Source organism: Synchiropus splendidus, chromosome 6 (genome assembly GCF_027744825.2).
Source record: "Synchiropus splendidus isolate RoL2022-P1 chromosome 6, RoL_Sspl_1.0, whole genome shotgun sequence".
In the NCBI taxonomy this organism is placed as follows: Eukaryota; Metazoa; Chordata; class Actinopteri; order Syngnathiformes; family Callionymidae; genus Synchiropus; species Synchiropus splendidus.
In genome coordinates this window covers 23,446,894-23,463,267 of record NC_071339.1, presented here as the reverse complement: position 1 = coordinate 23,463,267, position 16,374 = coordinate 23,446,894, and the positions used below count along the sequence as shown (strand labels likewise).

General features: G+C 42.2%; 1 protein-coding gene across 5 annotated transcripts; it reads right to left on the bottom strand.

The window, feature by feature from the left end:
• Window positions 1-517: 517 nt before the first annotated feature.
• podxl2 (podocalyxin-like 2) lies at window positions 518-16,288 on the bottom strand. 5 transcript variants are annotated; one of them, XM_053869296.1, is made up of 13 exons: window positions 16,053-16,288; window positions 8,289-8,569; window positions 6,660-6,951; window positions 5,244-5,344; window positions 4,255-4,453; window positions 4,066-4,164; window positions 3,812-4,002; window positions 3,611-3,685; window positions 2,414-2,582; window positions 2,099-2,160; window positions 1,826-2,005; window positions 1,595-1,765; window positions 518-1,527 (listed from the first exon to the last, which is right to left on the bottom strand). In XM_053869296.1, the coding sequence occupies exons 1-13, from the start codon at window positions 16,273-16,275 to the stop codon at window positions 1,465-1,467; spliced, it is 2,106 nt and encodes a 701-aa protein (XP_053725271.1). In that variant the 5' UTR covers window positions 16,276-16,288; the 3' UTR covers window positions 518-1,464. The 5 variants fall into 5 exon arrangements, with proteins under 5 accessions (XP_053725271.1, XP_053725274.1, XP_053725272.1 ...); XM_053869299.1 differs by having other exon boundaries at window positions 1,595-1,756; XM_053869297.1 differs by having other exon boundaries at window positions 4,066-4,161.
• Between the last annotated feature and the right edge of the window lie 86 nt (window positions 16,289-16,374).

Here is a 16,374-nt window from a genome sequence, read left to right as displayed (position 1 = left end):
ATGTCACCAAATAATAGAAATAGATCAATTTAATACATTTTAATAGGCCAGAATTGATTAATTTCAGAAGAATCTTCCCCGTGATCTCCAAACAGGAAGTACCTTATTACGCCGCACGGCATATTGAGAGAGCTGCTTGTTTCATTCATAACCTTTTAGTCATGGAGGGTGAAAAAGAGAGCACTTATGTCCTCCCTCAGAATTAGGGGAGCGTATCTTTATCTATGTCAAGTATTGTCGACTGATGACCTCGCACACTTACACTGGGTTGTTTCATGGACCACCTCTTCTTTTTTGCTTGAATAAAGATGGGCACAGTGCAATTGTGTTTGGGCCATTGTCTCCTATGTCACCGTAAGTGCCATTGATCCACACTTCATGCTGCTGTTTACCACATCCACGAACCTCAGTGAGTTCCTCTCCTTCATTCACCTCGTATCTCCATCTGCAACATGTGTCGTCTATCATGTTCACCATATCCCAACCATCTCAGGTATCCTCAAAACAACCAACCATCTTTAGATACAGATTTAGTCTGTTTAATGACATCTTCACAGTAAAGTAAACGTGACATGGCAACATGATCCCGAAAGACTGCAATATAGAGTACAACATACCGACATGGTGAGTGATGACTCAGCTCTTTCATCAGTGAGTCTTTTTTTTAAACATACACCACTCAGACTTCAACAACATGGAGTTTGTCTGTTCATGCTCGAGTTAGCCAGAAACTTGAAGCAGCCATTGCAACATGATTGACGAAGCATTTTAAGGCTAACAGCACGCACGGAGCAGACCTGACGGAGGACGTTCAGCAAATGACCTCTGTGGCTGCAACTGTTCCTTGAAGCGAACGAGAAAAGTCACTGCGAGACATTTAGAATGATGCAGCATATCAATGAGGAGGCGTTCGTAACGTGCCTTCATCTCACAGTTTAAAGTCCTTCCATCCCCAGTAGGAGTCACTGGCATTCCTGATTTTGACAGATACCCGAAAGGGCTCCTTAGCTTCTCGGGTCACCGTAATTGTCAGGCATATAGACCCCACAGACTGTGCGCTGGGGCCATAATTTTTCTGATTTGTGCCAGTTTATTTTTGCTGTTGTTTTTTAAAACTGGGTTTAGAGCTAGAAAAGCTTGAGTCACTGCAGATCCAAATCTTCCAGAAGTCATAAGGCACAATGAGCAGACATGGTTGATGTAACCATCATGAGAAGCGTTGCTCTCTCAACATGTTAGCAAGTCAAAGGTGAGCACTATTTAATAAATGTAATCATGTTGAAGCCGACTAACTCCTCACCTTAGGAGGAGTTTGGGATGATGTCAGTGACTCCTCCCACTAGACCTCGTCTCCCCTTGTTTTTCATCCTTTATTTCTTCTGTAGTCCTTTCCCACGACAACATTCCTCCTGCTCCTCTCCTACTCAAAGACAAAACCTCGCTACTCCTCTTCCGCCAGGTTCATCAGAGATGAGTGTCTTGCTCCTCTTCCTCATCCTCCTCAGTCACTGCTTGATTGACAAACCCCTGGAGAAAAGGATATCACAGCTCACCACTAGGTGTCAGTCGATAACACTTAAGTCCATCAAATCACCTGCCAGTGACATCCCTCCTCGCCTCCTCTGTCTCCTCCTCCAGCATGTCCATTGGCACTCGGCTTTTTCTCCTGCATCTCTGGCTGGTTGTTGTTGCCGATGTCCAGCGTTGGGTTGTCATGGCAACCGTTTTCCATATAGTGAAGCTCCTCGGCGCGAAGCTTGGGCATCAAAAGAGAAAGTATCCAGAGTGAGTGTCTGTGTGCTCCCCTTGTGTCACCAGCACTCACTGTGGTCTTGCTGGAGGGTAGACGCCTCTGCCAGCAGATGTAGATGAATCCAGATGTGATGATGACCATGCAGACAGAGCCGATGATCACCAAGACCACGAAGAGTTTGCCGTAGTCGCTGCGGGTCTTAGTGAGCCGGGAGGTGCAGCTGCTGGCAGAGCTGTAGCTCTCAATGCCAATCTGGACGCACATGAGTGAAGAAACAATATATATATGTATATATATATATAGCAATTCAAATAGCAATGGGTGATGAAAGTTTGACACTTGTACCTGATTCAGACTTTTCCTGACCTCCTCGAGCATCTCCAGCGCATCCTTAGTTTCTATGATCCCTGGAGAGTGGCCCAGGAAGAAGAAGGAAGTGAATTAATACAATTTAGGAAAGCATGTGTTGTAGTTGGATGACCAAAGGGACCTCTGGTGTGTCTTGTTATGATCCATCTTTATGCAACATGTTTCAGGCCAAGGTTTTCAGCAAACAAAATACAGCATGAGGGACAGGGACATTTGTATCAGCAATACAGATTTAGCACATTGTTGAATCAACAGGACTGATGCATGTTGAGGGTCAGTGGACTGAATCACCATGTCGAGATGCCAACACGTTCATCAGCAGCTGGTGCTGCTGGTGCTGCAGGTGAGTGGGCTTGCTGAGGAAAAGAGCCCACGAGCCCTCGGGGCTGTTCATCCGGCGAGCAAACTTGTGTTCCAGGATCTTCAGCAGGCGCACACCCTGATCCAGCCGGAACTCCTCCTGTCTCACAGAAACATTTCTCAACAAGTTACAACCCGACAAGTTGCTACCTAACATTAAGAGGAAGAAAAGAAGTTAGGGCATATTATGTAGAATACTGTATAAACATAGATATAAAGGCCGCACAACTTTTACTACATGACTAAATAGAGTGTTACGAGCACCTATAGAGCCACATTAACTACGTCAAATGTCAAACACTTTGAATAGGGGAACAATCATTTACCATTGATAAATTTGCTTATTTTCTGTAAATAATCAGTTATTATGGTGTTGCTAACATGAACTTTTGGTGACCATTCACAGTAAAACATAGTCAGGCTTAACCACAGCTAATCAGTAATTTATAGTGAATAAATACTGGCTAATATGCTGCTAATACACATATGAATAAGTAGTTTATCTATGAGATATATGCTCTGTAATTGTAACTGCCATTTGTTATGGAGAGTAATTTTACATCAAGATAATAGCACTATCATATTAGCTTCCTGACTCAGAACACTTGCTCAGAATGAGTTTTAAGATGGAACCAGTTTTTTTTAGCTAGCGTAGAAGCATAGCTAACATAGCCTGTGGTGCGTTCCAGTGGTGCTCAGAACTGGGAAAGTCCTGGTGACATCACTCGATTTAGGACTTCCAAGTCAGACAGTCGAAGAATCCTCACCACCCAGATTCAAGATGGCTTCCCCAAACAGGAAATAGATGCTCATTCAGAGAACTTGTGTTTCCGCTTCATGCAGCGGGTGTTATGGTAGCAAACGGAGAACATATGTATCTAAAAGTAGCTTCTGTCGGAACAACACATGTGGAAATGACTTTTGTGGATGCCATTATCTTGTTTTCTGACTTTTAATGACTGGAACGTTCTGAATCCGGTTGTAACGTCATTCCCAGCACTGACTTCCTGCAGTGAGGAGGTGACACATCATCTCATATTCAGTTTTGGATTCTGATGTCAAAGATCTTCCAAAATCGTTGTTGTTAAATTGAGTCATGTGATGTGGCACAGTGCCTTCTGTACTCACGCAGTTGAAGTTTTCTGTCAGATTCAGGACGACGTAGCCACGTCCAGCTAGCTCGCTCCAGTTGACGCAAATCACCTGAAACGTCCGGAGAGAACTCATTCTGTGAATATTTTGAGTGCACCGACAATAACAGAGGTGAGACACCAGAGCCCTGATGTGCACCTTCAGAATCATGGATACATGTCACGGCGTGGTATTTACCGGGAAGTAGAGCTCAGTGACACCATGTCCCTGGGTCTCAGGTCGGCTGGCCTGCACAGGCGTGACCGTCTCGGGCCAATCCCAGGGAGCACCGGAGAATCTGAAGTATGGTTCATTTGTGGTCCGCAAGTACCGCTCTCTCTCTATCTTCCTCCACTTCTCCTCCTCTTCATCGTCGTCCAATCGCACTTCTGAAACATCAAGAAACGTTTGATTGAAAATTACAATTTCTTCAGTCGTAGCGTCACTCAGACCTCCAAAGCGGTCGACGCTGGGCTGCAGCGGGTCCCTGTTGGGAGAGACAGCAGCGCCTGCTACAGTCGGGTGACGACTTGGAGCATTCTTCCACTCTGCTTTTAGGAAATGAGGAAATGGTCAGACAGAAATGTGAGGTGCCACGACAGAAGAGCTAACACTGGCTACAGGAAGAGAGAGGAGGTCACCTTCAGTGTACGTGTCCATCAGTCCAAAGTCAGTCCCTGTGTCTGTCTCAGGGTTGAGGGTCGCCTTGACATCAGAAGCCGACGCACTGACCAGAGACGGCAACGTTGCTGTCCCAAAGCTACGGAAGACTCCATCGCCACTGGAATGAGCTTCATCTTTGCCCACTGCTGCCCCCCATTGGTCACTGTCCACAGACACCTGAAGAAGATGAACATTTGTGTTATTGACTTAGTGTTTCAGAAATGTTTATTTACTTATTTTTTACTTGTTGCTTTACACTTTTCATATTCAGATCTTGTGATTTGTTTATATCAGATAAACTCATTTTGCTTTGGACGGTTGTGGGTTAAATTTTGTGTGACAATTGGTTGGTTGGTTTATTATTATTTATTTTTATCGTGGGGTTTTGCGTTTCACTTCTGTGTCCTGTGTTCATGTTGTTGGTTGTGTCTAATTTTTGTTTGTTTTGTTTTGTCCAAGATTTGAAACTGTGTTTTCATTTATAGTGTCTTATTCTGTTGGGGCTGTACTTTCTGATAGGGAGTTGTAGGTTTTTCACATTTAGTTTTCTTGAATATAGTTATTCATAGCATTTGTTGTTGGTCTTTTTCTTCCTTTGTTGTGTGCTTTTTTGCCTATTTTTTTCTACTTGCTTTGTTTTGTTTTTGCATTGCTGTTTGTCCTGTTTTGTGCTTTGGTTTGAGCACTATTGCTCTAAGTGTTCATTATTTCATCTTTCAATGACTGCTGTGCCTTATTACATCAGAGATGTGGTTGTCACAGAGTTGTTATTTTGAGTCATCTAATGTTGCTTTAGGTGTTTATTTCTGCAATGAGATTTGTGTTACGAGGGTCTCAGTGTGTTGGAGGTTATAATGTTGCTCATCAGTTGGTGTCTTTATGGCTCCTTGCGTCTTCTCTTTGTAGTGAAGGTTTTGCCATGTTTCCAAGCTTTTGTGTAAAAACTGGGAGTCTGTTTTGCCCTCACCTGGAGAAGCTGCGGTCTGTGAAGCTCCTGCAGGCCAGGCTTGTGGACCTCAGCAGGGGAGGAGTTGATAGGCGACTTAGAGGGAAGGTGAGGACGGTAGCCTGAAAGAGAAATGTCAGAAACACACGTCACTCTCCTCTGGTCTCCATCAACACGTGACATCAGATTCTGACAGTTCAATAGTAGCAGATGTTGAAGTCAAGCTTTCTTTTTTGAACAAATGATTATTGAAAACCAGACACTTAATCAAGAATTCATTTGCGTTTTTTGGGAATCAAAAAGCTGATATGAAGTGTCTGATGAACAGTCATTGGATATGTTGTCGGACCTGTTGTGTAGGTTGGGGATTGGACTAGAGGGTTGTTCTTGCGCAGACCTGGGCAGTCGATTTAAAGCCTTGCTGTTCATTACTTCATTTTTTTTACAACCCCTCACTGTTTCAGGCATAAAATGACTTCACTTTTTTCCTTTATTTTCTCCACCATTTTATGTGTGATATGTTCACTTGTGATTCAAAAATGATGACTACACTTGTTTGTGAAAATGTAAAAGTTAATTTAAAAAATATGATTATTTTGAAATGATGCACCTTGCTACCAAATAGTTGTCATACTTTACACATTTTACACACATATTTACTGCTTACATAGAAAACATAGACAAGATTGTCCTTATTATTCTTATATTTTCATATAAACCTATTTAGGCGTGATGATGCTTTTTATTAGGGATGAGTGAGTACCGATATCGGACCAATACCAGCCTTTTTTCGATGTACTCAGTTCTCGTGAGAGGCAGTCGAAACTAGCGACTCAAGGCAAAAAAAAATAAAAAAAATACGTCGAGTAAGACATTCTCACCAGTAGATGGCACTACACCACCGCGGTTTGACACAACGTCAACTCATGTGCATCGCGTCCTGTTCAGACAAAACCTGGACAGAACACCAAGCTTTGCAGAAAGAAAAATCTGCCTAGCAAAAATTGCAAGACGAGTTCTCTAAAGTTTATTAAAAAAAAAAAAAAAAAAACTCTACACGTGTTTTATTTTTCACTTTTGTTTACATATCTAAAGATGAGCGAATGGTTTGTTTTATTTTGGGGAGTGACTGAGCTGCCTTTTTTAAGAAATGAAAGTCTATGTTCAGAACAATCAGTCATCGTGTTAATTTGAATTTTAAGTATAAACGGTACTAGTGGTACTGAAATGAAGAGGTATCGAACATCCCAACTTTTTATACCTGTATTAATTAGTTAAATTTATTTGTTCTAATTTCTATTTTCTCCTGTCTTTTGGAGTATGGTCCCTAACAACAGTTCCAGTTTGCAGTGGCCCAGTAGCAACCTCCTTCTGACTTGAGTTAGTGTTTAATCTGAGGAGCATTGATGTACCAGTGGGAGGAAATATCGTACGAACCAATGAGATCATCAAAATCTGGGGTGGTGTGGTTTCCCTCCAGCTGGCCTTCTCTCCCTCCTCTGTCTTCAGGCTCCCTTTCCCACTCATCCTCTGCTTCATCCTCTCCCGCTCTCCTCTCTCGCTCCTCGGCTCTGTCTCGCTCCTCAGTGTCAGTTCCAAAGAAGCCAGAAGATTCCACGGAGGAGTATCCAGCTCCAGGCCTGGCCACGATACTGGTCTCCGCGCCCGAAGAGTCAGGTTGTCTTCGGTAGACGGCAGCATCTTGGGGAAGCACCAGGTGAACCATCCGCTGTATGAAGAAGAGAGGAAATCAGAACAAGAGGTGGATATTGAACTTTCAAAGAAAAGTTGCAGTAGGTGAGATTCATTTTGACTTGACCAAGCAATAATTCCATATAAGCTGTAATTACAGAGAACGAAAAGTGATCTGGAGAAAAAACACAAGATTCCAACCAATCACACGCCTGCTAAGGTGAGAGGCTGGCACAGTGAGAACCTTTAAGAGCCAACTGTTTTTCAAGATGGCCTACTGCACCTTTAACACACACGTAACTCTGAATCATAATCAATTCATTAACATCATAAACCAGTTAGAATTCACTAATCACAGCAAACAGTGGCAAGAAATATACACTAGCACGTGACCTGGCTTCACAACAGGCTTTTAGCTAGAGGGCGTCTTGGGCGTCTGCAAAACATGAAAAAAATGGATGCCCTCCAGCACTCAAAACCGGACGCCCTGTTTCCTCAGCAGGACACCCTATATGTATTATTAGTGCCTGTATAATGCCCAGCTCGTAGTGTCATCTCACTGGTTTACATTAAATTGTGTTTCCGCCCGGTAATTTTGCTGAATATGATCCAAATTTGCAGATTCTCGAACCTTTTGCAACCGTATTTTGGCCGTCGCCATATTTGTTTACCGCCGTAATGTAGAGGAAACTACAGATAAGTTTAACCTCCCCACCCCACATTCCAGAGGCAAGCAGACGAACACACAGCCCTTTTCGTAAGAGAGCAAAACAGCTTAATGGGGATCAAAATTTGAGTTGTTCTATTTATTTAATCAACGACAAGCCTTTATATATGTATTGTTTGAATGAATGAAAGCTGTCGTTGTTTAAGTGTAGAAAACCATCACCGCTGATACAACTGCATGCTTATCTTGCATAAATATATGAATAAAGATGTAGACACAAGGGTGTGCACACGATGGCTTCTAGTAAGGGAAATAATCAGGATCAGCCAAGTAAAACAATTGCTCAGGGGACCCCTGCATCTCAAAGTGTTACTGTGGCAACAGTTACTGAGTTCATGTTTGTTAACATTTGTTATTTGACTCAGATCTTTGTTTATCTATTGTTTATCACGTGATTATGGTACAATTAGAAGTTTACAGTTTTGTTTTTCACAAAGCAAGGGAGAGGGTGGGGTTGGGGGCGGGGTTATTGGTTGGGGGCGGGATTTTGGACACCCTGTTTCAAAATCCTAGATAAAAGCCTGCTTCACACAAACTAGACTGATAAAGTAATGCACTCAAGCACAAGAAACATTCAGCACCGACCACTACAAATACACACATCTGAACACCTACACACCTGCAGGAGAGAACACAAAGACCCTCACCTCCATCTCATCCTTCACGTTTAAGTTGTCGTCCACAGCTTCCGACCCTCGGGGAGACTGGGTCAAGTTAGCAGTCTCCATCTCGTGAATTGCCGACCAGCTCAGGTCATGGACCTGCTGAGGCTGCACTCGCACCAAGTCTGCCGCAGAGCCACGCTTGATTCTGATCAGCTCCTGGATGAGATAAGATCGGGCCAAGCCTTCGTCCTGGAACTGACTTAGCGGGGTCGGGTCTGGGCCTGACTCCTGGATGGAGGCCTCGCCGCAGATCAGAAGAGCTGCTGGAGGTAACAGAAATGACAAGTTCAGCTCTTCACAAAATATAGAGGAGAATTATTATTCACTTGACCTGCAGATGAGTCACACAGCTTTCACCTCTGTCACATCACAGTATTCTCAAGAAAGTGATGGCCCCCTCTCCCCAACAGTAAACACTGTTCATGAAAGCCCCTGTTGAAGCAGTTTTGAATTAATTAGAACATTTTATGGCGACACTTTTGTTTGTTTACGTGTAAGTAGATTCAATTTGGTTTTTGATCACAAATGAAACCAAGAGTCATGAATCTTGAATGCTGTGGAGAAGTTGGTCCCCGTGATCAAAAAGGTTCAGAACCCCATGCTCTATTGGGCATGCTGGGATTCCTCCTGGAAGTTTGTCAATAAGACATATATATAATTGTCTTGTCTGTCTCTCTGCTCCAGGGGTGGAAACTGTCCTTAGTGGGGGTTTCAGGGTTCGGATTACCTGTGAGATGATTATAGGAAAAAAGAGGAAGGGAAAGGACATATCAATGGAAAAGAAAAGGTTTATGAAAAAAATTGAAAAAAGGAAGGACATTAAATATATGAGGCCACATGAGGCCACCAGCTAGAAAGTTGTTTATTTATTTATTTATATTTTAACTTTCGTTTTATTACATTTTTTGCATCCGCAATTTACAATTCGCAATTTCCCTTCCAGCAACCAACAAACCTCAAATATACACTTATACACACAATAATACAGTAGAATGATATAGTAAACATGACGCATTTCACCAAACAGAGAGTAGAGTCCGAGAAATGTCCACATAAAGAAAGCAGAAAAAATATACAATATATACAACATCAATCAATCAATCGTTCTATTATCTATGGGCATCAAGGAACAGCTTCCATCGTTTATTCAAAAAAATGTGTTTGAAGTCTACGTAAGTAGGTGAGTCGTTCCATCTGACAGATTTCCATTACTTTGTTAAGCCACATCTGACATGTTGGTGGTTCAGGTTTTTGCCATTTAATTGTAATACATTTCAGAGCAGCTGTTGGTAGTATCTGCCAGAGGTAGATGTTTCCCCGTCCCTCAATAGCCACAGGAATCACTCCCAATACTGCTGTTTTAAAATCTCTCAACATCTCCACCAAACAATCTATTCAGGAACTTGAAAATGTTTTCCCAAAATGAGAACAGTTTCTGGCATGTCCAAAACATGTGAGTATGATTATCGATGTGTGCTCCACAATTTCTCCAGCAAGTGTTAGGACTGGTCTTATTAATTTTTGCAACTACCTCTGGTGTCAGAAAAAATCTTGTGACAATATCCATTTAAACTCCCGCCATATGTTTGCATTAGTGACATGATGTGCTTCCGTACATATTTGTTCCCAAGTTTCAGTTGATATTTCCAAATTCAATCCTACCTCCCATATAATATTTGAGGTGTTGTGGCAGTCCAAGTTAAAAAATATTTGGTAAATTCGACCAATTACTTTAGTTTTACTATCACCCTTTTGAATATGTTCCATAAATTGTTCCACCATGTTGGGTTCCCTAATTTTGGGCCACTCTTTACGATTTGAGATAAAGCTTCATAGTAGTAAATACCGAAAAAAATCTGTTGGGGAGATGGAATGTTTCTTTCAACTGTTCGAAGGTATGAAAGTTCCCTTCCTTATGAAGCTGGTGTACGTATCTCAGTCTATGCTCAGCCCATTTTCTAAAATTTGAGTCAGTTTGTGATGGTATAAAACTTCCAATGTATCCGATGTTTGTAAGGGATGATATTGTTTTTGCCATTCCCAAGTTTAATTTTATTTCTTTTTCCAAATATTCAGAGTGGTATTGGTCCATAGTCCGGTTTTCATCTCCCTCGCAGCTACATTCAAAATAGGGAGGGCCTGCAATGGTAGACTGGTCTTGTTCGATATCTAACCATCTTGTACTCTTGTCATTCATGATCCAAGTGGTGAGAGGTTTTAGTTGAACAGCCCAGAAGTAAAATTTTAAGTTTGGAACTTTGAGGCCGCCCCTACTTTAGGTATCTGTTGGGTTTTAAGTATTATTCGTGGTCGTCTACCCTGCCATATGAATTTGGAAATCAATCTGTTTAGCTTATCAAAAGTGGATCTCGGTACATCAACAGGAAGCATCTGAAAGAGATATAAGAGTTTAGGAAGTACGCTCATACGTACACTTTCTATTTTACCTAATAGCGTTAGTGGAAGTATTGTCCATCGTTCAAGGTCTCTGGAGATATTCTGCACTACACTTTTATAATTTGTTTCGAATAATTTTTCCAGTGCCATTGTTTTATCTATGTTGACTTAATAACCTGAGAAAAAGCCAAACGTATGTATGAGATTTTTTAAGTGTGGAATTGTCAACGTTGGCTCCATAATGTACATTAGAATATCATTTGCATATAATTTTCATCCCCCCTATATTTTCATCATATTTGCTGGGCCAATGGCTCAATACAGATATCAAAGAGGAGCGGGCATAGTGGACACCCCTGCCTGCATCCTCGCTTGAGAGGAAATCGATCCGATAGGGTCCCATTTATTCAAACAGCAGCCTGTGGGTTTGAATATAAAATTTCAATCCATTTAATGAAGTTGGGGCCAAATTTGAATTTTCTTAAGGTTCGAAATAAGTATTGCCAGGAAACTCTGTCAAATGCTTTCTGGGCATCGAGAGACAGTATCATAGTTGGATTTTTTGTCGTTGTAGGATGAGTCCTTAGGTTTAGCAGTCTTCTAATATTGTCAACATAAAATCTCCCACTAATAAAACCTGTTTGATCTGGGTGAATGATTTTGTTGATACATTTATTACGACGGTTTGCTAGGATGGCAGTCAGTATTGTGATCTGATTCAATAGAGATATAGGTCGGTATGATTGGCATTTACTGGGATCTTTTTCTTCTTTGTGGATGACTACAATGGTTGCCTCATTCCATGAAGGGGCCATAGTGCCAGATTGTAATGCGTGGTGATAGACATCCAACAGCAATGGTATGTCTCTTTGAATATTTTATAAAATTCATTGATAAATCTGTCTGGACCAGGGCTTTTATTATTTTTTAATGAAGAAATTGTGTGCAGTATTTCTTGTTCTTTTATTGGCTCATCCAATCTGTTTGTCATCTCCTTGGTTAGTCCGTTTAATTTGATATTTTCTAAATAGTCTTTCAGTAATTTATCATTTGTGCAAGTGTCCGTGTTGTTATAGAGTGATTCATAAAACTCGGCAAAACACTTTACCAGTTTGTTTGGTTTAGTCACACTTGAGCCATTTGTTTGAATTTTTTGGACGACATTACACGACTGTTGTTTTCTGAGCCTTAATGCCAAAAGGCGGCTGGCTCTGTTACTGTGCTCGTAGTATCTTTGATTGGTAAATCTTAAATTCCCTTCTATCTTTTCTGTGACCAATTCATGAGGCTCCTTCCGTGCCTGACTGAGAGTTGTTAGTTGTTCATGAGAGAGCATGAGCTTATGTTGTTGAGATAGGATGCTTATTTTATTTTCTAATTCACTTTGTTGCGCTTTTTTGCATTTTTTAGCACTAGACCAGGCAATAATACGACTTCTGATATATGTCTTAGCACAATCCCACAGCATTATAGGAGATGTTTCCGGTAAGATATTTGTCTCTATATACGTATTTATTTCAGAAATGACTTAAATTCTTTATCATTTAGCAGTGAGGTATTTAATCTCCATTGTTTACGTTTCCTATTATGTCCTATATTCCATGATAGAGTCCTGGAGTAAGAGGAGTGTCTGTTTGAATAGAAGGTGCAATCTTTGCCTTTTGGAAACTTGCTCCTCCAAACATCGACCATAGCATGTTCCATTAGAAGGTGTTTTAGTCTTCTGCCCATCCGAGATATTGCAATTCTGGAGACCTGTTGTCTATCTATTTGCGACATTACACAGTTCAGGTCACCGCCAACCAATAAAATACCAGTGCTGTGTTTAAGCATGACAGAAAAGACCCCGGAGATGAAGTCAGGTGCATCCTCATTTGGAGCGTATACACTCATGAGGGAAACCGGAGTTCCATCGATTGAACCATTTGCCACATGTGTCGGTGTGAAATTGATACATTTATGTATCAGAATACAGTCTCCTCTCTTCTTTCCACCATGATAAGAAGAGTAGTATATTTTGTCCACCCAGGAATTTATCAGTTTGTCATGTTCTTTATCTGATAGATGGGTTTCTTGTAGTAGTGCTATATGGCAATCTAGGCCTTTCAGTTGGTTAAGTATTTTTTTTTCTCTTTACACAATTGTTGAGCCTGTTCACATTGTAACTCACAACTTTAACTATTCCCATATTTCCACATGTTGAGCTATATGAGGGTGCAATGACACATATGAATATCTATTAACATATAAGGATGTATTTGAGTGATTTGTAATGTTGCTAGATGTTAAAATGAAGTAGCTGGAAAGAACCTGAAGAACGGAGGGATCAGGGATAATACGGAACAAAAAAATAACACACACTATAACTAATGGCTGCATGTCGTGACGTGCAGCTTGCGAACACCTTTCAAAATGTTCACCTTAGCTTGGATAGTACTAGTCCAAACTGAGAAGAAAAATGAAAAAAACAAAAAAAGTCTAGAACCCCAATCAGTGTTCCTACATAGTGAATGTGTCAACAATCAATAAACAGGATGCCTATAACACTTGAAAATACCAAAAGGTAATGAGAAGGATAAAGGTATGCAATATAACTAATATTGTAAATAAATAAATAAAAAAAACAGCATCACAAACAACAACCAGCAGGTAATAACTTTCCATGATAATCAGATAATAAGGGGTGGGTATCTGCATTAGGACCGAGTCCGTCTGTGTGTGTGTATGTATGTATGACTCACGATACAGAATGGATTGATCAGTCTTCACAATCTCCAGGTGGAATCACGTGACTCTTGACATAATCCAACGCCTTGCCCGCATCCGTAAACTCCTTCTGCTCATTGTCATGGGTGATGCGCAGTCTCGCAGGGCAGAATATTCCATGACAAACTCTCGGTCTCCCTTGGAGTAGCTTCCTTGTGTCATTAAAGGCGGCTCTGGCGGCTTTGGCCACGGCAGTAGTATAGTCCGGGAACACGGAAACCGCATCTCCGTTGTAGAAAAGGTTGCCAGCACGGATCCTTGCCGTCTTCAAGATTTCCAGCGCGTCTCTCTCTCACAACCTGGCCTTCGGACCTTCGGACCGACTTCAATTTGTTTTTCAAGTTCGAAAACTTCAGTGACTACTTTAGAGACCGCTCTGTCAGTCCTGAGGTCCGAATATTTCCACATTTCATTCTTTCCTCCAGGTCTTGACATTTAGACTTCAGCGCTTCCATATCTTTCGTTACGTCTTTGATCACACATTGAAGAGTGACCACCTGTCGACGGGTCATATTTGTATTTGCGTAGACTTGTCGCCATTTCTTCGCTGTTGCTCCTTCCCTTTGGTGCTTGAGATGTGCTTTTAGTAATAGTGGTGATCGGATTAGGTCGGATTCAGCGGGAGCACAAGAAAAAGCATCCTATTCCATAGGAAGAGGTATGTACTGTACACTATTATATGAAGGTACTTATTTATATAGTCAAACAATTCAGTCAGTGTACAGGCCTAAAATATATGTTAAATCGTGTTGAAAAAATACATCAACAAATTAACTATTTTAATTGTAAATAAACAAATGTTTTTATTGCTGTGTTGAACAAAAATCACACAAAATACATTTTTGCATTTTAGAGTTTGTAATAAAGGTAATTAACACATTTAAATAATGAATAGTAAGGCTACGAGACCCTTATTCGAATTTGAAGTCATTAACAGTACTAAACTCAGTCATTTAAACCATTATCTTCAGAAGTTAGCTCAAGCTTTAACGGTTGCAGTGAGTTATGTGGGACATGCCAAAATTGCCATCATATTGAAAAAATAAATAAAATCAGTGAGTTGGCACAGAAAACAATAGAATGCAAAGCAGGATTTCTCACTTGAACGCGTCACGCCAAGCTCACTATGACTGGATATTAATAGCTCACTATGTCCGGATATAAACATCCGGTCTGGTGTGAGACCTTCACTCTGACTGATGCAGCAGAGTTTGTCTCTCAGTGCAGAAGGTCTACAATGATACAGGGACCTGAAGGTGTTCACTGGAGTTCAAGGGTTGTGGGACAGGAGCAGGAGGAACTGGGCTGGAGGTGGGTTGTGAGAGTGAGTGGTGTGTCTCTTGTCTCCTTCATCTGTCCGTCCAGCAGTGTTTCCAGCAGAGCTCGCTGGTCCACCACTAATCCTCTCACAATGTCTGGGACCACAGATGGTGGGCTGACCTCCCGGTGGTCTGCAGATTACACATCCTATCTGCCACACTCAACTCTGCAGATTAACGGCTGCTCTTAATTAACCCCAGCTGATGACTTTTTTTTATAAGAAACCAGAGTGAAAGAATGTGCCTGATCTGGAAAGTGGGACATATTGATGAGTCAGCAAGTGTCGTCCATGCCCCAACTGGGGAGCGGTTTAGTGTGATTTATTCAAATCTGATGACTCATCGCTCCACTGTCTCTCACAGACACATTCACACTCCTTAAAAATGTGTGTGAAACCGTGCAGTGCAATAAATTCAGGTAACTGTGGGGTTCAGTTCCAGCAAGAACAGAGGAATCTTCATAAGATTGTGGAGAGGGTGCTGCATTCAGTTTACCTACGCCATGTATCCACCGGTGAAGGACCAGAAGCAGAGATGGTGATGGCAGCAAATAGGAAATCGATCCTCATCATCACATCAAACCAACGGCAACTGATCCAAACTGGTTCAACTGCATCATCTTTTCATGAAACTTCATATTTCTCTGGCGTCACTCTAAACCTGTGCCCTGGGAACTTGTCAGGTATCGACACAGCCAAATCCATCTCAATGGTTCAAATGATAAAACATGATGTAGCAGCAGTTTATCGCAGACAGAGAGTAGATGAGGGGGGGAGCCCCCACTAACAGCCCCCTCATACTTACCCCCTCAGGTCGGCTTTTATCTTCCCGAGGTCCCCTCCCCCCAAATTTTGACAGTCAGACTCCAGCAAGCATGTTGGTGACGAGCAAGCATGAGCGTATACAACAGTCTAGGCGGTGTGTGGCTAGATATTTATTTAAGAGGGTGCGCTGCAGGTCGTAGTGCATTATGGCCACTGCCAGGCCTAAGATAGCTGAGGTCAAACCTATCAAGAGAGGGGATTTGGAGAGCTAAGGCCAATGTGAGAAAGTGTTTCCTTGTAAGAAAAGTCAAGAATTTACAGATTACTGGGCAACTGGTTGGTGGACGTTCAAAGTGTCGCGCGCGCGGACATACCTACATTTAATGTACATGGGCTCGAGAGCTGCAGCTACACATTCACTCATAACAACACTATTTGTTATTTGTTGTTTTCGGACTCACGCGTCCTCTAACGTGACCGAGCAGTGAAGAGACACTCACCCGTCAGAGCGAAAAAGCGCAGGCCCGACATCTCGGCTGCAGCGGCAGTCTTCATCGTTCCTCCTCTGCTCTGCGGCTGGTTCCGTCCCTGCTGGACACCCGCGGGTTCGGCTGCTCTCTGGCCGAGAGGGAAGTCAGTGGGGATAGCCCGGCTGCCGGCCGTGGTGTCTGCGGAGCGGCGGTGGCTGCGGGCAATTCTGCGCTCAGCATTGATCTGCTGCATTACGGACGCTGCTAGTCCTCACGGCGGCCACTGGAGGTCAGTGTGGCGGCATCGTTCGCTGATGCGTTCAAAGGCGCGGAGGCTAACTGCGCACATTTG